At 36.1% G+C, this 22,975-nt stretch overlaps 1 protein-coding gene across 3 annotated transcripts in view; it reads left to right on the forward strand.

Moving 5' to 3' along the window:
- The window catches only part of AKAP6 (A-kinase anchoring protein 6), a 269,691-nt gene that overhangs the window by 29,357 nt on the left and 217,359 nt on the right, over nucleotides 1–22,975 (forward strand). For all 3 annotated transcript variants that reach the window (XM_032187818.1, XM_032187820.1, XM_032187819.1), the window contains exon 2: nucleotides 19,922–20,279. In XM_032187818.1, coding sequence (XP_032043709.1) covers nucleotides 19,956–20,279 — 324 coding nt within the window. In that variant the 5' untranslated portion in view covers nucleotides 19,922–19,955. The remainder of the gene's footprint in view (nucleotides 1–19,921; nucleotides 20,280–22,975) is intronic.

Below are 22,975 nucleotides of genomic sequence, written 5' to 3' on the forward strand. Positions count from 1 at the left end.
CATAGTGAACTTTCCAACTAAGGAAATATAGAAAGATACAGAGGAGAGGCAAATAAACAAACATGAATACTAAAACATAAAATAAAGCAAAAACACAACAACAAAAAAAAAAATCCTGCTTTTCATTTTAATCTCTTTTCTTTTCAGAAATGCTTTGAAATGAAATGTTCTCTTTCCAGCAAAAGAAAATATTTCAGCAATGTTACCAGATGGCAAAACCCATTGTTTACAAAGCATCGTGTGTTTACTCATAGATATTTTCACTTGGTGGGGGAGAGGAACAATAGAATGGAGATGGTTTCAGCTGCTCAGCACAGTAACGATTTTAAGACAAGAACTCTATAAAGCGTTATCAGAGGAACTCAGGTGATTATTTTCCTAGTAGTTCAGCATTCTCTGCTGTAGTGTTGTGAAACATGGTATGGCCTAAGGCTTCAGATCTCTGTACTCAATATTCATTCTTGTGATTTAGCAGTTAAAAACAATTTCAGAAGACAGTCTGTGACAGTCTTTATGAAACAAGTGTCAGAATATAGTTCCTAGGTTTTAATGCTATTAGATGTTTGCAGGTCTTTCAACCAGTCAACTCATATTTTCCATTCTTGATCAGCTTCAGGCAGAGAACCCACATTTTTCTCAGCAGTTTGATTATCACAGTAAATCACCAGTACTGGGGGAGATGTCCGTTACAATTTGAACCCACTGTGCCTTCCCGCATCATTTCATTACAGGTCTCACTATTACTGTAATTAGAAGTAGGGCTAGTTTTTTTCTATTGTTCCTTGCACCTGGTTTGTTCCAAAAATCCTATTAACCCAGATTTTCACACCATAACATATAGTACACATTTTGTGTTTGCCCTTAGCACCCCTTCCTTTCATTCTTGAGTCGAGATTCCTCCATATGTTAGTTATTGATTTCATTCCTTGATCTTGGGTGTGAAACCACATTTGCTTGGACTAAAATACATTTTGTTCAATGGGGCTGGTTTACAAAAAATATGACCTCAGTCACCAGTGAGGCTTTCTTCTTTGCAGTTGTGTGTGGAAACATTCCTTGCTGTAACAGAACTGTACTCATCCTTCTTCAGCTTTCCAGCAGTCTATCTGCAAACGTTATCTGCAGTGTTTTTGTGTTTGCTTTCACACAACTGATGAAAATGGTAAATAGTACTGGGCCTTGCACTAATCCCTATGGAATCTCACTTGAAACAGCCTTGTTTGATTCTCCACCAAATGCTTCTTCCCCAGATCCCTCAGCTATCCACCTGTTTCTTAATTCTTTTTAATATAAGCTCGATTCCTATTGAATGAATGTTACCTATTTTATCAGTGTTTAGCACAGTGCTTAATCATCTATCTTACCCAAGTACATTATTATTCTTGACTTATAATTATCAGTTACTGTGTTATATCAGCAGAGAATGGAGCTAAAATTTTTCACAGCCTTAGTAAGAGTGCTTTCTCATCCTGCTTTTCAGTAGGCTGGGAACATAGCCTCGTTAGAAGCAATAAACGTGATAAATGACATTGTTAGTTGTGCAGTCTGCTTTATTCTTTGAGGTTCTGATGTCATACTTAACATCACTACATGTGTTTTTCCATGTCATTAGCCAGGGGAAATACCTGCTTGTGGTGTCTAGTGTGTTCTCTGACCTTTCTTCCATCAGGGACAGCTAAGGTAGTGGAAGACCTGTTATCTTACTTAAAAAGCAAGAGAAAAAGATAAACGTGGCAAGTACTGTATACATGAGAACGTGTGCCTTGCCTTTGAAAAAATAGCGAGGCCAGGGATCATTGTGGTGGGATTAACTCAGTCTCTTTTAGCCTATGGAAAAGTCTTTTTGTAATAATGAGTTTTATCTTTTCTGTAGGGTTCTGATACTCTGTAGGAGTTGTACGGTCTCCATCCCAGAGCTGTCAACAGTTGCATAGATGTCCTGAATCTCATTTATGGCATGCTTCAGAGATGAGACCAAAGTCTTGGTTCTGAATGGGAATATGAAATAAATTACTGTCTGGAAGTGGTGATATAAAACTCCATCCCTTTTTTTTCCCCTCATCTCCCTGCACATCCTGTTGAGATAGGAGGGCTCCAGCACTGTACCCCTCCTCGCTGTAAGCATGACCTTGGGGTTAACAGGCCCTCACTCTTCCCACAGGAAACCCTGCCTACGTGCCTAAATACAAGTAATCACTTCAAAAAGTGGGTAGGTTGTTATGGGAAAACTTGCATTATTTCAGCTTATTTCTTTCTACACTGGAGAAATGAATTTTCTATCTTCAAGGCTATCTTGTATCTGTTAGAGATGACTAGATCTGTTCAACCAGAAAGAAACTTAGAGCAACAAAGCGATAGGAGACTGTCACTGCATATTATTTTAAAGAGTTACTGTTTCAGTTAACATTTTGTGTTAATATTTAGTACTACCCCTTATCTCTGGTAGACAAAAAACTAATTTCTATATTGACTAAAGCTGTTTGATGGTAACTTCAGGATAAAATGAGGTCATTAGTGTGGCAGAAGAGAATGCCGATTGCTATCATGCTAAGGTAATGTAAAATGATGGTTTCACAAACAACCAAAGATGGTTAAAACCAGATATACAGAAAAACTTCTACAGGGAGTAATTGCAAATGCCAAAGTTCATCTCTTCCTTTGGTACGGCTACATCCTTCTCATTGTTTAATGTGGATTTGTATTTAAAGAATTTAAGTTGGCTGATACTTGTTTAGCACTGAACAGAATTTACCAGTTCATTACATATTTTTATTTCATATATGTGTTTTGTTGACCTATGTGCATGGACTATGTGAGTGAGTTATTTCAGAATACTCAGTGAGTTTTGATGATGGTGTAATTCAAAAAGGATTGCGTATCTTGCATATTTGGAAGCGTTGCAATTGTTTCCTGCTGTGTGGGTTGGGACTTCCTAGCCTTGTATGACATTTTTCTTTCTTGTGCAAAGTTGTAAGTTGGAACTTGGGGCATTTTTGTAGGATGACTATTCAACTACATTAAGTTAGCGTTATTAACTAATGAACATCAAGGATGCAATTCATCTGTACCGTTTGATATCCACATAATATTTGTGATTAAAATAATTTAAAACTACACCTGTAATTTACCAAATAGAAGACTTTATTGTCAAATCCTTGCACCCTTTCCTCCCTGGCTTGGTATGTATGGTTGTTTATTTTAACATCAGTGATGTTAGTTCCTTCATTTCTCTTTAACATTCACTCTTTACACTGGTTATTCACTTTCTCCCCAAGATCAGTGTGTAACTAATCTAGAAACTTTTGCTATTCAAGGAAAAGATAATAAAGTCATCGTGAAAATATTTTTGACAAATTCAACAGCTTTGTAACACAAAGGAAATCTTCTCAAGTTTCTGTTAAAAGATACTACTCAAAATTTCTAACATATTCTGTTGTACTGTTCATCCTTCTGAGCAACGGTTCAGGCTGAATTAAGCTGAAAAGTGTTTTGTGCTCATCTTGCCTGCCTTTAGTGTTATATGAGCAATCAGACAGGATAGAGTATGAACAGGACACATACCTGATTTGAAGAGACAGCAAATTCTTGAACAAAAAGTGAAAGCAACAATAGGTAGTAAGGAATTTCAGACAGCTAAAATAGGACCACATTTCTCTAAACTGAATCTGTCCATTAGCTGAACATATTTAATTGTTCTTAAGGTAATTTGCACTGTATCTGAGTAATGTGTGTTTCTCAGTGATTGCTGAAAACATAGTTCTCCTAAGTTTTGATGAAGATTATCTCCAGCTGGACACAATTTGCAAGGACGATTCTCATTTGTCCTGAGTAGAAAGAGGTTCAGGACAAGACTCAAGACATAAGGCTGTAGGGTCCTACTCTATGATTCAATTAGGATTCCAATTATGCTGAATGTAATTAGAAGCCAAAGGCAGCTGAGCAGAAGAAAACATGCTCTAACAAGAGGTGTTAGGTGGGCACACAGTAATAGGGACTGTTTGGGATTCTTTCCATTGCCAACAGGTGCTTGAGAGGGTCCAGAGCAGCACCAGCTCCAATGCTTGTAGCTGGTGGGCATCTCAGCAGACAAGGACAGAACACATCCTCTCCTGGCACATCCTGCTGCTGCTGGCAAGTTGTGCAAGGCTTGATGCTGGCATGGGTGCAATTCATAGTGCTAGGCAGGAAATAAATTTTTAGCAAGGATTATGAAGATATAGTGGAGAGGGACTGTCTCTAACATAAGAGCAGCCTCTGCTCTGAAATACCCTGCATGGCCTCTGGCTGGAAGATCACAGGTTTCCCATAGCTCCCATGTCACAGCTATCAGTCCCATGTAAACATATCAGAGATTAAAAGGGTATGGTCCTAAGTGCTGATGTTTGAACGAATGAGTTGTGGTTGCTCAAATCAATGGGATGCAACAGCTAGGGAAACTAGTTGCACCTTGAGAGTTACTGGTTACCAGGCTGTTTTCCAGGGGAGTTTAAGAATCTAAGATAAACTAACTTTAGGAGTGAGGAGTTAATTCAAATAAAAACGAGCATCACAACGAGGGGAGGGACAGAAAGCTATTTAACCAGACATTTAATGAGGCTTCAAGGAGTCTGAACAAATTGATACCATTGTTGGAAGCACATGGAATAACTGAGCTTGGATAAAATCACATGAGGAGTTTTCAGAATAAGTACAAACATAGTAAGTTTAATCTATATATGCAAATTGAAACTTTACACACCTGGTATGCTTTCTAAATATGGTAAATAGTTAATTGCTATGAAAATTAACTGTTTTGCTATCAAAGAAAAAAGCTCTATGGGAAGTGACTATCAGGGTTGCTTCTGAGACTCATGTTTTTTACTCTATTTTTCTTCCATCTTTCCAAGACTGACCCTTTTTTCTGTTACTGTCCACATGCTTACAGACCCTCCCTTTATACAGCAAGCAACTGTTGGGAAAGGAATTGCTTCTCACTGCTGAGCTCCCGGATGGCAGATTTTATAACTACCTTCGTGTTACACATATTGTTATGGCATGTATAAAGGGATGTTAAACTAGCTTGTGATATCATTATCTATGTTATAGTATCAAGTATAGTCCCTGCTAAGATGGTAACACTAAACAGGGAGAGACACAAGTGCACTATCATGGGAAGGCTGAAAGTGAACACAGAAGTAAGTTACAGCATCAAGCAAATTTAGAATTTATTTTGCAGTTCTGGTTCTTTCCTCGCACTCCAAAGAAGGCAACATCTAAATTTGCATGTAACAGACTTGTAAAAGATCTGTGTAAGTTTTGCTATCATGAATATTTGTTAGTCTTTGTATAAAGCAACATATTACTTGCTTATTTGCTATAATCCTCCGAATCAGCTCCATTACAAGTGACTGGGACCGTCTAGAATGTCAGGTACAAACACTAAACAACTTGTGCAATAAATCCCAGTAATTACCCTTTTAAATTCACTTATAGGTATTGAGTCACTCTGGATGTACCTGGGAGAATAGAAAATATGAGGTGACATGCTCTAAAAAAACACCAATATGAGTCTAATTCCCCTCACCTGACAAAATCTTCAAAGTTCAAAAGGCAACACTGAAGTGATGAATCTGGGTGATTCTTTTGCTATAAAAATGATTTGACATGGCTAAGTACTCAAGCACATAAATAGGTATCACATACAAGTCTAGCTGGACAATTTATATAATTAAACACATGATTTAGTATTTCTTCAGAACAGCTTCAGCATAGGCCAAAATTCTCATTAAGCCACATAAAGTAATTAATATATTGAACAGAAAATAACCCAAAGAAATCCCTGGTCTAGATGCATGTTAACATTATACAGACTTGAAAATACAAATCTGAATACAGATGTGATCAAAACTATGGGAAAACCCTTTACATTCAGGTTAGATGATAAAATTGCTATGCTAAATGCTAAAATGTGATAATTTAAATGAAATAAACTAGTTTTGAAACTTGAAAAGGCAAGATGACTTCCAGGAAAAAATCAGTCCAGATAGCAAACTAGATATATTTTATGGTATGTACACAAGAGCATTCATATTCCCAGTTTGGTTCAAACAGATTGGAAAGCATATTACAGTAAAAAGGAAAAAAAAAAATTACTGATGCCAAGAAGGGTGGAGTTAAGGTTGGAGGAGCTGACCGTTACGTTCATAACTTCATGTTACTTCTTAAGCAAGTGATAAGGAATAGTCTTCTCCCAGGAAAGAGCCATGGAAGCAGTTGCTGTTTAGCAAATGTATGTCTTCCATTTTAATTATTTAATAGGAGTGAAACTGGGTTGCCCTTCATAAATAAGGTGTTCCCGCTTCTCTATTCAAAGTGTGCCACTGTTGTGTCACTGCTGCTAGAGAGTCAACTCAGGCAGCCTGGAGGGAGGATGGTAAGTACTGTATGCTCAGGGCAGCTGTTAGTTTGCTTTTCTTCACAGCAAATTAGTATTTATTACCCATAGTGCTTAAAATTCCCAGTTAAAATTGGGCTCCATTTTGTTACTGTTGGTGTATGATAGAAAGAGTTTTTTGATTTGAGGTCCTTGCTTGTTAAAGGATAGAAAAGAATGGCATGGAGAGATGATTTGCGTATTCAACAAACTGCAGAATTGCGAACGGAGTGAAGGTGTCTGACGTGGCTTGTTCATCGTCTGAATGTAGAATGTAGATGAGCAGTGCTGTGAATAACCACACTAGTGAGAGGGAAAGTATTTTCCATGTTACAGAAATCCCTACCTGACAAATACACCTTATCAGAGCATGATTTCTTCCTGCTGAAAATGTTGATCAGAGACTGAAAGAACAAGCTTGGTAAATGCAATTATCTTATGACACTGTACATCATAAATGTCTGCTCTAAGCTTAAATAAGCTTTTTTTAAGTGATCACAGAGTAACATAGCTTTCATTCCACAAAGAATCATCTGTAACCCTTTTAAAATCAAATCAAATTTTCTCAACATAATGGACAAACAGATCCATTCATCCATGATGCAGTTTGCTTTTCCAAAATAAATTTGTTTAAACCAGAAGCATCTGTTCCTTTTTAAAATATCATCAAGGGGTGTAGTTACCAATTAGAAGAAGAGTGATGCAGAAAACATCCATGTCATCTTAATTTTATCAGATTTTGGCAACTGCAAAGAAAATTACCTTCCCAACAGATTGTTCATCTCTCCCTCCCTCTTAGCTTTTTCACTGCTTTCAAGATTTTTCTGGAAAAAATAGCATCATTTGTGACAGGCTCTATAAACAGTATTTAATTCCACAGCTGTTGAGAACACAGACATTTCCAGCACTTTCCATCATTTCTGCTGGTAGTTGCTGGCAGCTGGAACATCCATGTTTGTTGTTTTCTATTACTAGATTCCAGAATATTTGAAGTGCATTACAGCCTCTTCTGTATTTACTAGACAGACCCTGGATCTTTTTTTTTTCTTTTTTTTTTTTTTTTTTCCTTTTTTTCTCTCCCTTGTTCTGGAGCCCTTGTGTCTGACCTAGAACAGGTAAACCTCAGGGACTTGTGCTGGCAACTGTGCTCAAATTTATTTCAGCTGCTTGTTTGAGCTTCCACACTTTACCCTGAGTAAGTTGGTTATCAGGGTCAGATACTGCTCATGCATTTCCCAAACAGCAAGATGAATATCCATGGACAGCACAGGACAGAAAACAATATACCCAGAATGTAGCTTAAGTAGGCCACAACTTTTTAATGAATCACACCTAGGAACAATCCAGTGATAACTTATTTAGTACAGGTTGTCTCCTTACTGCTACTTTGTTTAGTAGTTAACGGTTGTTTCTATTTGCTTTTTCTGTTAGCACTGAAGGATATTAAGGACAAGAACGCATCTCACATCTTGTCCAAATTAAGTTAGCCACAATCACTTTACAACTCAGGATTTCAAGATTATTATTTTTTTCCTTCCAGTTCCATGTTCTGTATGAAAGAATGTAGAACGTTGGTTTTCCTGTATGCCTGACCACTTTTCTGAAGGCTTGGCTACTCAACGTACATGAGTAAATAACACATGCTAAATCTGAGGCCACGTGCCCAGGGGAGAAACACTTTCTCATGTTTGGTAAGAGAAAGCCATGCTGGTGGTTTTTCCTCCATGCACTGATGATGATTACAGAGATCATAAAATAAGTGGGAGCTTTGCTTTCTCCTCCTCCTTGGAAGTGGCATCCACTGTCAAAGAAAGAGGTTTAAGCAGAACCTTATGAAGTGCTTTGGGTGGAGATTGCTCAGTTGTTCTGGCTTAATTGTACTTTTATATACTTTTTTTTTTGGTGGTTGTTGTTTTTTTTTGTTTGTTTGTTTTTCAGTATAGTGGCTAGTATATAGGTCTGAGCCTTTCCAAGTGTTTATATGAAATGTTCATGGTACTGTGGAGTCTGTAAAATCATGTTTGCTTTTTTATCTCTCTGGAGTAGCCAAAATTTTGAGTCAAAAAGTCAATATTTTAATTTATGTTGAAAGAAGCCCTAAATGGTAATATACAATTAAATATTTAAAGTAACACTGACTTTTTTTTTGAAATTATGTAGTAGGAGTGAATGAATTAAAGGCTTATGTTTGTTATTTTTTATATAGCCTTGAGAAAACAGTTCTACAGGGTTTTATTTATTTTTGAGGGGGGAGATAAACCTTTTACATTCCTCTGAAAACATTGGTCTAGTTCAGGAACAAATAAGTATCTTAAAAATATTCCCTTTTGTGAATGTTACAAACCTAAAAAGGGAAGATCTGGCTTAGGGGGAGATTTATGGAATTTCTATCCCAATTTCCAGACCAAAATCTGCATATAACAGATAGATACATAATATTTTAAATACGGAATTTGCTGTTTGAGCGAGGTTAGGAAACATATGGGGAAACACATTACTTTGTATGAATTCAGTTGGGCTGCTCGTGTGAAAAAAAAAATAAATTACTGTAAATCCACCTGGGATAAATACATATATATAGTTTGTCTTCATGTACAATGCACACAACTTTTAAATGGCCATAAATGATTTTTTTTTCTTTTTTTACCAATTTTCCATTATAATATTTCTCTGGATGTGTGAAATATTAACTGCATTCTTGCATATGTATAGTTCATAGCTGTGTGTTTACCTAGATTCCTGTAGAAATTCTTCCTGTCTATATCATTTGCTTTTGTGGTGTAAAAATGTCTGTGAATAAAATGCAGACATAAACTGAAGACGTGATTGACTTGTAGCAGTATGTTCAAAACAATAATGAAAGGGTACTATTTGAAGTATGCGCTATTCCATCATAATAATGTTTTTTAACAAACATTTGGAGATCATACAAGATGAGAATATCTAGAATAAAATTATGAAAAATAGCACTGGGAACCATGTTTCTGCATTCTGCCTTTATATAATAGTGTTCCCCATTCACGTACTACACACTTAATTGGTATTAGGATGAAAAAGTCTCTGAGTTGGAACTACCTGAATTTATTTATTTTTATATATATATAGTATGTATATATAATATAAATATATATATATAAATATAAATATAATATAAATAAATATATATAATGTAAATATTATATATATATATACTTGAAATATAACCAAAGAAAAATGCTAGTTCATACCAATATTTCCTTAGTATGTATAAAGATCCTGTGCTTTGTGTAGGTGCTTGATCTAGAATTTAAATTATATATCAAATTGCATGGGCATCATGTGAACTGCTTTATGGAATCGTTCATATTAGTGAATTGTTTAGTATTAGAACAATGAAAATACTAATAAAATGATGGGAGTGTTAAACAGATTTACCAAAGAAGTATGCCATCTATGTGCAAGGCACAAGGAGTCTGCAGCTCATTTGTTCATAAAATGTGTTGATGTCAATGTCTTACCTGCTGGTGGCAGCAGACGGGGGAAGATCCATCATTCTCCAGCACTTCTTATGAAGCAAATTGTACCTATTTGGGCAATACAATTTATTCTGACTCTTGAAAATTAAAATATAAGTCCCTGGTCACATTGCTAGGAGAATCCTCTGTACTTGAAAACATTCACAGAAATCTTAGAACTTGTATCTTTTATATCAGGAGAAAAAATAAGAAACCTGAATGAACACAATTGTCTGTACAAAATAAGCATAGCCCATGAGTAGTGCAGCAGTCAACAAAGACAATGCTTTATGAGTTGTTAGGCTTCAAGAATCTGAACCACAAATACCCAAAACCGTTTATTCCCATGTAAAAGTAGTTTTAGTGGCTGGAGACTGCCATCTTTCTTTATGATAAAAGAAAGCATTAGATGGCTGAGAATGACTTAAGAGGGTAGAAACATTTGCACCTTAATTTTTGTATTTGGCTGTGAGAGCTCTTGAAAGTCTGCTTTCTTATTCCTTTCATGTTACTGACTTCTATAAAGCTGGTTTAATAAACAATAATCAAAGATCAGAATTGGAATTATTTGTCTCTGGAAATGTGGTCTGTAACAGGGCTGATGGGTAGCCTTGGTGTATATTATGTGCTTATGTACTAATAAAAGTGTGTAAAAGGAATGTTTGAGGGAATTTGGTACTGCAAAATGTCCTGGCTGCTATCAGTGGTGTTGAAATGGATTTTGAGTATAAGAATAAATTTCTCCGATTGCCTATGTTTTTAAGGTTGACAAAAATTCATGTGCAAAATTAGGTTGGAAAGATGCTTGAACACTGTTTAGAGATGTCCATGATACTGTTTACCATGTAGCTTTTCTTCCAAAATTGGTAAGATGCAATGAGATGAGAAAATTGGTGGTATTTTTGATGGTGAAACTAGAAAGCTCTGTGTACAAAAACAGTATTGATGTATGTGGAGAAAAAGAACTTCTTTCTGTCACTTAGTGTAATCCAGAAATAATAATTCTGCACAGGGATGGGCTAATGCCTTCATGACACTAACGAGTCAATTGTAAATGACCTTGTGAAATTACACAATGTGAAGGAAGGGGACAAAGCAGCTGTATTTGTTATCTTGGGTAATGGTGTCATCCAACTGATAGCACAGCACAACTAGACATCTATTTTTAGGTGACCAGTAAGTTAACATCAAAATTCAGGATTCTATCCGAGTAGTGATGGAGAGAAAAGAGTGTGGAAAATAGTTACCCAAGCCATGGTTCCTTCTTGGAATACAGGAAGTCTATTGCTTTCATGTGTATTAAAAATTAATCGCCAAATGAAGAAAATGTTTTACAGTGCCCTATTACTGTAATAACTGAATGCCTGAAATAACTGAATGTGTGCATTTTATGATGTATTATTGATATTAGATAGTACCAGGAACCAAAATAAGGGAGCAGAACCCTCTAGAACAGAACCCTCAGTATAACTCAGTACAGAAAGCAGTCTGTGCTCCAGAGAGCTTAGTTGTCTTCTGTGTATCCCTATATTGAAACAAGAATGGCTGTGGTGTTCTTCAAATTATGATGTGAAAATACTATATTTAAAAGCTAGATTATCTATAGTTAAACTTTGTACGATGGCAAGAACTTTCAGGGTCAGCTGGCCACAGCCTCGAGCCTAATAAAATACAGAATAATGATAAGGATCAGGCTTTCTAGTCTCAGCAGCTGCATCGTACCTCTCCCCCAAAAGGAAAGGTTGCTTCAAAAATCTGTATTATAAGAAAATCAAACTTTAATGTATCCAAACCTGTTGCATGAGAGGAAAAGAAATGATGCAGCTTGAAAATGGGCTATAGTAAGGTTGTCCAGTTCTACTTGTCTGATCTGTTCTGAGGTTATGTTGCTTGATAGAAGAAGTTAAATGCTTATAATCATCTTCCATGTTAAAAAGAAATAAGCTTGTTTTACGTCTGGATAATTTTCTGTGAAATAATATTAAGATTTCTCTCAAGTGATTAGCATGTTTGTATTATTAAACTGGAGTATGAGATTAAAGTGAAAGATGTTATTTTTATTTAACCTAACTTTGAACTAACGCTTTCATCAATGCCTTCATTCTGCTATCATAGGAGAAATCATGAAAGTACTGGCTTTGAGGAAAGACCTGGAGAAGAGCAGGTTTGGCTTAGTGAAATTTGCTTGCATCAGGATACTGTGTTTTTTAACTACCAGTAATGGTAGGGAAAAAACAAAAAATAACAGCAAAAACACAACATTGTTTTTTGTTGTTTGTTTGTTTTGGGGGAGAAAAGGAAGAAATACTAAATATCTAAAATAAAGAGAAGAATGTAGGTCTTTCTAAACCATCAGAAAAAGTAGGTGAATCCAAAGAGCAATTAATGACAGTAAATTTGAGAGCCTTGCTATGTATGGAGCTTGATACTTCAGAGAAGGAGGTTCCTCTAAGCATTGACTAAGCAGCTTACGGACATCTAACAGAGGTCTAGCTCAGGGTCAGTGCTGGAAAAACTGACTTTGCACGAGACACCCTAATGCTCCTGGTTCCTAGGATTTCTGGTGGCACTGCATGAATGTACATATATTGTTTATGAACTATTGCTGTTTTATTCACTGGATTGAAATGAGTAAGCCTTGCTGTAAGCAAACACGCTGGAGAATGAAGACATATGGTCTAGTTCTAGTTTCACTGTGGAAACAGTAGCATTATATAGGCTTTTCCATTTATTTCCATCCCAGTTCTCAGTTATCCTGTGCAATGGAGTGCTCACTATTTTAATTTGGTAAATGTTATTTAGTTTAAGTATGCTATTTAAAGTAGATATATATTATCCCCTTTTCAAATGCAGGAAAAGGGAATCAGAAAAGCTATTACTTAATGTAACACAGCATATCTCAGTAAAACTGGAAGTGATCAAGCTATTGCTCCAACATCTACACATCCTTACATCGTGGTCATGGTTACAAAGGGTATGAACAGAGGATGATGGAAATGTTTTCCTATGTCCCTGCAGGATATTTGTCTCTTTTAGGTCTTTGGCAGTAATGCTGTTGGGAGCAATTGAAAAAGATGCTATAAAATTTAGGGAATTAATTTTAATTCTAAATTTCTCCCTCAATATATGTTTAAATAGAAGGAGATACTTGTTAACAAACCTCTGTGCATACTAACCACCATTTCAAATCCAGATTAGTATTCAGCCAAACCTAATCTGGATTTCGCTGTCTTTCGAATTAGAAGGCGTTTCATATCATCTTTCTGGAGGAAAAATTTGGAATCAGGGACCACCTTGAGTATTTTGCACCCTTCATTACCTGATTTGTAGTATGTCACTGCTGAAGGGAAAAAATAAGTCATGACTGCAAATGTTTTGCTTATTTCTGGCCACTAGCATGATAAGCAAGTGTGGTTTGTCCAGGGAGGTAAATAAAAACCAGCCACTTGCATGCACTGAAGATCTAGCATATGAAACTTGCCTGTTTTATGCACTGCTGACGTTCTGGAGTGAAAATCAGGACAACAGATGCCTTCAGGTGGTTGAGTGCAGTTAGCTAATAAAGGCTGCTGAAGTAATGATGAATTAATATGAAGCAGCTAATTTGTCTTTGTCCATTTTAATGTTAATCTCTTCCCACTACATCATCATCCAGTCACTGTTTCTTACTGTAGGGCAAACCTGTGCTGAATCAGAAATGGACAGGAAACACTACTACTCATCCCAATATGTTTAATTCTCTGAGTACGTCATTGTATCTGAATAAATCTGGCATTAAACAACTTTTTTTTTCAGTGTCTATATATATTGTAGCATAGATATTTTTCTGATGCACCTCATAACAGTTGTCTAATGGGATTATTTTCATCTAGTCTCCTTGCTTTTTCATAAGTGAGAACATAAAATGATATGAGCCTGGAGAGTATAAATTTAATGCACTGTTTCAAGCAAGACTTCACTATATATTACAGTATTTATGCTTTTACGTAAGCACATATGGGATATTTCCTTTAGTTTAAAAGGAGCCAAGTATTCTTTCTCTCCATGGTGCTGTATGCAATTAGGATTGTTTTTTTTTTTCTCATGTACATTACATCATACCTACCTTAAGTGAGTTTCATCTGTTTTCTTGTTGCTTGATTGAAAGTTGTCTTGGAATTTTGTGCATTTACTCAGAGTATAAGTGTTCAGAGAATTTCATACCTTCTTCAGACTTGCAAGTTTTACATTTTCCTTCACCTTGCATTAAAAAGAAAAACAGCAGATACCAAAGAGCGTGCTGGGTCACTACAGTGTCTTAGTTGCTGATTTATAGATGTAATCAGGAACTTAAACATCCATGGTGGCATTTCCGCAGCTAATTCTTGGTGGTCTGGCTTTGCTACCCTTGAAGCCTTTGGGATGGGCTATTTAATGAAATTCAAGTCGGTCACATTTTAAATTTTAATCATGTTTTTAATTATTGATCAGACTTAGTATTGGCATTACTATACAAGTCTCTGTTCTGTATCGTGCAGGAGTTCAGTCATTATCATCTTCCTTTTCAGATACAGTCTCTAAGAGTCAACACACATCACATAGGGGGCCCAGCAATGCAAAATGAAAAGCTTTGTGCTTCCTGTCCAATTTGTTCTGATATTTGGGTGTAATAGTAGGATAACAGTAAAAGAAGAGTTTCAGAAGTGTGTTCACAGAGACTGACATGAAGAGAAAAATATAAACTGGCCCTCTTAGAATTCAATTCTTTAAAAGCTTTGTGAAATTGTTTCATTTCTTAAATCGGGTATGAAATCAGCAATGGAATCAGTGTAGCATGGATAATGTTAATGTGAGATTAAATTGAAGTTGCTCTATATATAGTTATTGACATAATGTATTTTAAGTTTTTTTTTGTTGTTGTTGTTATACCCATAGTTTCTCTGCAGAAGATACAGCAGATTACATCTTTCTGGTAAAGATGTAATGAACCTTACCACTTGCCAAGGAATTCCTGACACTATTGAAAATGAAATGGAAATAAAAGTTGGCCGTGTATCTGTTTAACTCAACATCAGTGAATTCACGATGCTAAAATTATATTTCATTATATTTCAGTCAGCAAGCAGACATAATTATATAATGACAGAATTGTTCTTTTCTTTTTTCTTTCTTTGACATTCTGTAGAATGAAATGATTTTTTTACTTGACAGACAGGTGGCTGTATAATGCTTATGGCTGATCTTTACAATAAGTGACAGTAAGAAAAAATCAGAGCTCATTAACATTCACTCAGCCCAGTGTCTGCACCACTGATCAATGCTCGGACTACTGTATGGCTTAAAATGCTTAATGAATCTTTGTTTGACAGAACCAACTGCTGCTGCAGGAAAACGTGGATGATCTGATAGCTGGCAGAGTGAATATGCACCACACTTTATAAACAAGGAAAATATGAATAACTGGGAAGCAGAATGAGTGAGAGAAGTCTTTCAAGGATTGCGATGATTGATGAACTGTATTATGGTTGACACACACGCTCAGTGTTTTGCATAACAGTGTTAGCATCTGATTGAGCAGAAAACCAGGGGGAAGTGAGATTGCCTATGTGATTAGTGGAAGGTAATCAGCCATCTGTTAGGAATAATGCATTTTACTAAAGACGAAGACAGAAAGCATATGTGTGCATGTGCTCACACAGGATTTCTCACCTTTTATACAAGTATCCATGAAAATGGATAGAACTGTATATAAAGAACTAAAAAAACTCTCAATTCATCTGTGATATTTTTTTCTACCACCAGAAAGAAAGAGTACAAGCTCGTAGCTGTTGTGTAGTTTCTGAATGTTGTGCCGTTTCAGTGGACTAAAGCAGTAGCTTCAGAAGTGACAGAAACAAATATATATATATATTTTTTTAATAATGGCAGCAAAAATCTCTTACACTCTGATTGTGATGGCGAAAATACAGCTAAACTCTGAAAGTATTGAGATGCACTTTTATTGATCAGGACATTTGAAAACAAATTTTCAGCTGTTCACGTGCAAGTTTAAAGCCACCCTGCTTATACGACTATTCTAGGTACAGAAAGGGTTTGGTTTACAGGAAAGCTAGACTCTGATTTTGCATTGCTTGCCCACTCAGAACTGTTATCGATGCTAACAGGATTTGGTGACGTAGCAAACAAGAGTGAACTTGACTATTCATCTTTATAAAGCGCTTTACCATTGATATTAGTCCTGGTTAGATGGAAATATATAGCTTCTTAACCTTTTTTTTTTTTTTTCCAAAAGTAATTTTTGCATAGGAACATATGAAAAGCAACTCTAAGAAGTGTATTCAGTTTTGATAAGTGTTTTAGCACCTCAGATAATTGTTTACAGTTCACTGTTTACTGTTCACTATCACAAAATCTGGAAAAACAAAATACTCCAGAAATATAACAAACTCTAAGCTGAGCATTTAAAGTCAGTCACTTAAAATGTCAAATGCTGCAATATACGACCCCAAAGCATTATTTGGCTTAATCATCCATTCATATATAGTTTTTTAGCAGATGTTTAATCCCCTAGATGTCTGTGCCAGCTTGATGTATGCACTATTGTTCTTAAATGCACTTTTTCAAATCTTACAATTCTTTTTGCTGAAATTTGATATATTTTAGTTATGGTGATTTATTTAAATGGTGAAAATGTTAAAGCAGGATGTCTACAGCCCATCTTGCTGGTTTTGGCTTTCAGGCTTCGATATAAATTAATATCCTAAATGCTGGAGGGGAACGGATATATAGCCAGAGGTCAATGGATGTGAGTGTCTGTGTGAGAGTGGTGTGGAGAGAAGATCAGGTAGTGATCTCCAGGAGCTTTACACACCCCTGTGAACGCAGCCCCCTGCAAGGCTGTTGACCTGTTTAGCAGCGTGGCAGCCAAACCCTGTGGCATGGTCAGTGATTCAAAGAGCCTTGAATTTTGCACCGTTGCCTCTGTTGGCTCCTTCCTTCCGCCCCTGTGGCTTGGGGTTGCCTGGAGCATGTGGGCACAGTGCCATCACCCAGTGCTTGCAGAGGGGCCGGGGCCACGGCTGGGGCTGGCCGGGAGGAGCTCGCTGGTCCCCCGCAGGCTCCAGGAGCCCTCTGGGGCACCACCGCGATCGTGCCAGGTTTCTCGGAGGGAGTGAGAGAAGCCTTCGGTTTGCCTTTCTCGCAGCGGCGTGGCATGACAATGCCTTTTTATTCTGCCAAGAAACGCTATAATCAATCTGCCTACTAGTGTTCAGATTCGGTCAGGTCTCGCTGCAACAGTTTCTCCTTTCAAGCATGCGTGGGCTTTTTAAAATTGTCCCAGACCTTGCTAATTAGCATTCACAGTATGTTTTATTACTTCTGTAAGCTTTTTTTTTTTTCTTTTTTTTTTTTCTTTTTTCTTTTCTTTCTTTCTTTCTTTTTTTTTTTTTTTTTTTTTTTTTTTATGGGCAAAGAGTGATCTATTTTAAAACTTCTCCTCCTTTTCGTGCTTGAAGTGCTACAACTTGCTGTGATCTGGCAGACAGAAAAGATTGAAAGGACTTGACTTTAAGAGCAACTAAGGTTAAGGAGTTATTAGCTGTAATGCTGGAGAGCCAGTATACAGAATCAAGCAGATCGTAACAAAAACAGGTCAGCAGGTTCCAGATGGTTGCTAATTGCGATCTCAGCATATCAAAGCTAGAGCTATGCTCTGCATGCAGCATGGGCTAGCTTTCGTTTGCTTCTGCAGGAGCATGTTTTAATTTCTGTTTGCTAATTGCTGTAATGTCCTTACTAGAGCTGAGTCATGTTGAAAAACTCTCACAAAGCACCATATTTTTTTGTGTGGACAAACTACAAAGCAAGTGCTGCACTTCCTGTATTTCTGCATCATTTAGCAATTCAGTAGCAACTATTTTGTTGATGGGCCTGTTTAATTTGTTGATGGTAAACATGCAGAAATAGAGACCATGTGTGCTTGACCAAAATGTCATTCTTTGGGGGGAGGAAATCATGTGAATAATATGCTTAAAATCATGATATTATTGGCTCTTGGAACAGTTGATTTACATGCTATAAAACTGGGCTGTGAGCAGTGGTAACTAAAAGAAAATGTTTTCAATTCAATTTATTTGTCTAGCAATATATTTTGAGAATGTATGGCAACAGTGTTCAAATTGAAAAACAGGTGGTGGAAAGAGATGAATGTGAGAAATGCTCAGTATCCTGAAATGTTAATTACATAGAGTCTTGCTGCAGAGCTTTCTATTTGACACCATCTAATTCTAAAGTATGTGAAAAATTGAGCTAGAAGTGTTGAAAATTGTGCAGCAGGCACTGAGAGTGATTGGAATCTTTGATTGCACTGACAGAAATTTTTGTTCTGATGTGCCAAATTAATATTTAACAGCTTGATAGCACTTCCAAATATTGTTTTGAGCGGGTGGTAGATGTGCAAAAGATAATTTACTAAGTAGTAGCAGGATAGGAAATAAAATCAAATGATCAGTAAATGTCTCTCTCTCGTCTCTTTTTTTTTTCTTTTTTCTTTTCTTTTTTTTTTTTTTTTTTTTTTTTTTGGTACACACTGCCTGCAAGAATAGACTGGATATTGAGAGTCTACCTGAAATGTAGTGGTTACATTTGGTAGTTACAGTTTAGTAGATTTAGTAGTGAAAGGCACTGGTCTCTTTTTTGCTATGTTATTGCTGTTATGCCAAAAAACTAAACTGCAGTCTTTATAGAGGAAAAAAAAAAAAAAAAGTAAAACCGTAAAAACTTGGAATGCTGCCCAAAGTAATATCTGCATAACTGAGTTCTTTTGTTTTGCAGCATTAGTATGATGGAAAGGAAATACTATCAAAAGGTTGTTAAAATGTAGAAGTATTTCTAACATGTACTGGCTAAAACAAAGAAAAGTGACTTTAAAAGGATTTGTTCTTCTTAATCCTCTTGAAGTTGACTTACTGAATACAGGTTAGTGTTGCAAAGTATTGAAGAAGCAAGTAAGTGCTGGTATATGATTTAGTGAAGTTGTGTATCAAAGGCAGGCATGTATCAAACTTGAATCTCTCCAAAGTTAGGTAAAATTACACCTCCTACTATATGAAAGTTTTTATAATGCCTTAGGTACTTAGTTCCAAACCTGGTTCTGTGCTATTGCGCATTTTTTTTTTCTTGGACATAGGTTTTATTGTGGCCTTCTGTGCTATATGTAGCTAGACTATACAGAGAAAGAGGAATAAAGGAAAACATTTCCTTATTTACTTTTTCCAGTGCATATCATATGTGTATATTGAATACACAGATTTGGGGCTTTAATAAAGCCACTTCTATGAAAAGACTTCTTAATTTTAGGTATGTATTTTGACACAATGGAATTCTTATCTATAAAATTTTAATAGAGAGTTGTTGCTTATTGCAACAGTTGTTAATCTAACAAAACTACAAGGACTTAAATATCAGAACTAAAATATACCTACAACACATAAAGCAGATGTGTAGAACAGTTGTCTCAAATTTGCCTTAAAAATGTTTGTTGTATGGGACCAATAGTTGAGTAGGCAATTAGGAAAAGATTTCCATAAACTTGAGATATTTTGTGTTTAATTACAAATTTCAGTCCAAGGAATATATTCTAATAAATGCTAGTTTACAAATATGAGACTTTTATTAACTTATGGTGTTCTGCAAAGTTCTGCTAGCTTTGTCAATATTCAGACTGTTTACTTATGTTGCAGTTGTAGAAAATCAGCACACTTCTCATTAATGAAAGCTGTAATTTCCAAGGTGATTGTCTGCAGTAGTGAGAGAAACAAAATATTGTTATTCTTTTTAAAGAAGTTGTTTGTTCAAATTGTGGAAGATAACTTGAAAAATCTATTTATTCCTAAAGTTCTAATATGATGAAGACAGGGTGAAGAGTTTATGAAGTATGATACCTCACACGTTGCCATTTACTCCTTGTCTTGTGAACATTTTCATGGCACATATGGTCTCATAGCAGCACTCTCTTTTCTTTTTATCTTTGCAGCTATGTTGGAAAGAATTATGGTTTAGATCTTCCCATGTTAGCCATGGATGTAGCACTGTCTCCAATGAGAACACAAGACCTGGATCCCGTGCCATCTGATGCATCTCCCATGCTTATAAACATGACTCCTACAGTTGACAGAGAGGGCCAAGAGGATGTCATGAAGGAGCTTGATTCTGGCCAGCAGTATGACAAGCCACCTCCTCTACACACCGGTGCTGATTGGAAGATTGTTCTCCATTTGCCAGAAATTGAGACATGGCTTCGGATGACATCTGAAAGAGTCAGGGATCTGACTTACTCTGTCCAGCAGGACTCAGATAGTAAACATGTGGATGTGCATCTAGTACAGCTAAAGGTAGGTTGAATTTTTTATTGCAGACTTCCATGAAGGTGGTTGCCGTAGTTTTGCTATTGGCAAAGTAAACAAAAGGCCTTTTTGTGATTGCTATAACGTGTCTGACAGCCTGTGCTAAAAAGTAAATAAATTAATTTCAGGAAGATAATAGAAGCTGTATCGTTCTCAGATTTTTTTTTTTTCAATGTAATTTACTTATCACTTAATTCAGCAGTCATAACCATGTAAATTAACATGTTCAAACTCTGAGAACAGCTAATACAGCACTAATGGTTATCTGACTGGAAATTTTGAAAATGCCCAGAAACATTCCCACTGATTTTAATGGGCTTCAATCCCTAAACTGCCCAAATCTGTGTCCCAATAAACATGGCTGCTCATTTGAAAACTAAATGTAGTTTCAAAGGCAGTAGGATAGGGTCTAATGTCTGGCCTCTCAGTCATGTAAAGGTTACATTCACAACTGAACTCAGGTGGGACTACATACAAAGTGGTAGATGTGTAGATTTTTTAAATCTCTGAGTCTTGAAGAAATATGAAGCAATAAGACCTGAATAGTCATAGTCAATAAATCAATCCTTTTTTTTTTTTTTCCCAACAAGAAAACCCATTAGCAAGACTGGACTTTGTCAAAAAATAAAACAAAATGAAAAAAATAAATATTCTGTGTAAAGCAGAAGAGCAACAATATTCATTCCACCGATTCACTGAAATCAAGTCTGTTTAAGTAATTATTACTGTCTGGGTTGCAAATTTAAAATTCAGTGTTGAATCTTTAAACATTTTATAGAAGTTCAAGGTGAAATTCAATCAAATATTCTCCAGGACTGTTTGCGCATGTTTGTTTGCAAGGCTTGGCTTGCTGCAGTACATTAAGCATGCTTTTGAAGGCAGCAAACAACCTCCAAAAATAGCAAGCAAATATTATCTCTTCAGACTGAGCTGTCTTCAGAGTCCTGCATTCTGAGCCCTGTTTATGCGAACATAGTTTTCCTTCATACTCAGCGCAATGGTATTTTATTTATGTTTATTTTAGGACTGGGGCTTTAGGATATCTTAAAATACAACTCTATATGAGTGCTCACCACAGAGCAATTGTACTGTAATCAGTCATAACCAAAGGTGGTTAAGATCCTGCCATTTTTCTGAAAAACTTGGGGTAAACTTTGCTAGCCTTTGAACCTGTGCTAGCCTATATCCCCAACATGCAGTAGCCTCTTAGAGAATGTGCTTTTTACATAATGCAAGCAGACATAAAAGATCTTGCTGGATACTGCCATGCTGATCTGGGATTGCTTGTGGCCAAATCAGTGCTGAGCTGAAACTGAAGAGTGGGAATGCTTGTGGATGGCATTTGCACACAGCTTCGGGCCAGCTCAGGGCACAAGCAGGACTGAGCTATGCCTGCTGGCAAAATGGGAATGCTCTGTACATACAATTCACCTTCATACTTCCGGTAAAATGTTTTATTTCCAAATAGAGGTCATTGAATGAAGACCATTCCTCATAGTTTTCTCCTTTTTAGAGTTTGTGAAGTAGTAGGAGCCAATGGTAGTTCATAATATATATATATTAAGCTGTGAAAACAATTGCTGTAGCACCTAGGGATTGTTTGGGATTAGGACGATATCTGGATAATGCAATCGTAAAAAAGGACAATGTGAAACAATCTCAATTATGTTCGGTTATGTGGGCTATCAGCTGGGCTAGGGGGCTGGCAGTGAGGCTGTCAGCCTGTGTATGGACCCTGGTTTTACGGGGAAGTGCTGCCCTTTTGCATATTTATATGTGCATGTATCTTTGTGTGTGCAAGATAATGATTGCATTTTAAGATACTTTTGAAATATTTGATATATTTTTTTAATTATTCAAAGAGTAATGTAAGTAGTAGTAGATTTAAAAAAAATCATCTGAGCTAGTAGTAAAAAGCTCAAAAATTCTTGAAGACATTAGGAATACATGTAAGCTGCTTGCCTGTGGACAGGCAAGAAAGAAATAAAACTTAAAAAAAAAAACCAAATGCTTCTGGAATTGCTTTTATTCAGACTTCAGATATATTTCAATTCAATTGTTTTGTCGTCTTTGTATCCTCCTATATTACAACACATAATGAACTGATATTGATATTAAGCATTATTTCTAGGGCTTTAGCTAAAGGATTTTTGTAGTAGAGTCTCAAGTGTATGTGATAAATGTAACAATACAATAATCTGAGCTGTGTTGGAAACAAGTGACATGTTTGGAAGAGGAAAGAGTGGTCAACGTGAATGCAATTATCTCATTGCACCTAAAGATAATTGACAGTTATAATTGTAAACATAACATGAAATAAAAGCTATCTTCTCTAGGCTCTTTTGTTGCTCTAGAAATCACAACCAGAGAAACAAAATACTTCACACAACTGATTTTAAAATTACTTAACTGTTTTTCATAATTCGTATTTGAGCAAATTGAATTAAAGCAATTATACAAACATACGAAATTAATACATTTACAATATAATGTTACTAAATTTAACAGCAATATAAGATTCCTTTTGTATGGTAGGATTATGACCAGCAGATCAGCTTTATCAATTCTTCATGTTGTAACCTGGGCAAAGTACTAACATCATACACATCAATATGTATATGTGTACATATACAGGTGGAAATATCAGCATAAATATGCATGTAAAAGTCTTTTTATAGTATCAC

Source organism: Aythya fuligula, chromosome 5 (genome assembly GCF_009819795.1).
Source record: "Aythya fuligula isolate bAytFul2 chromosome 5, bAytFul2.pri, whole genome shotgun sequence".
In the NCBI taxonomy this organism is placed as follows: domain Eukaryota; kingdom Metazoa; phylum Chordata; class Aves; order Anseriformes; family Anatidae; genus Aythya; species Aythya fuligula.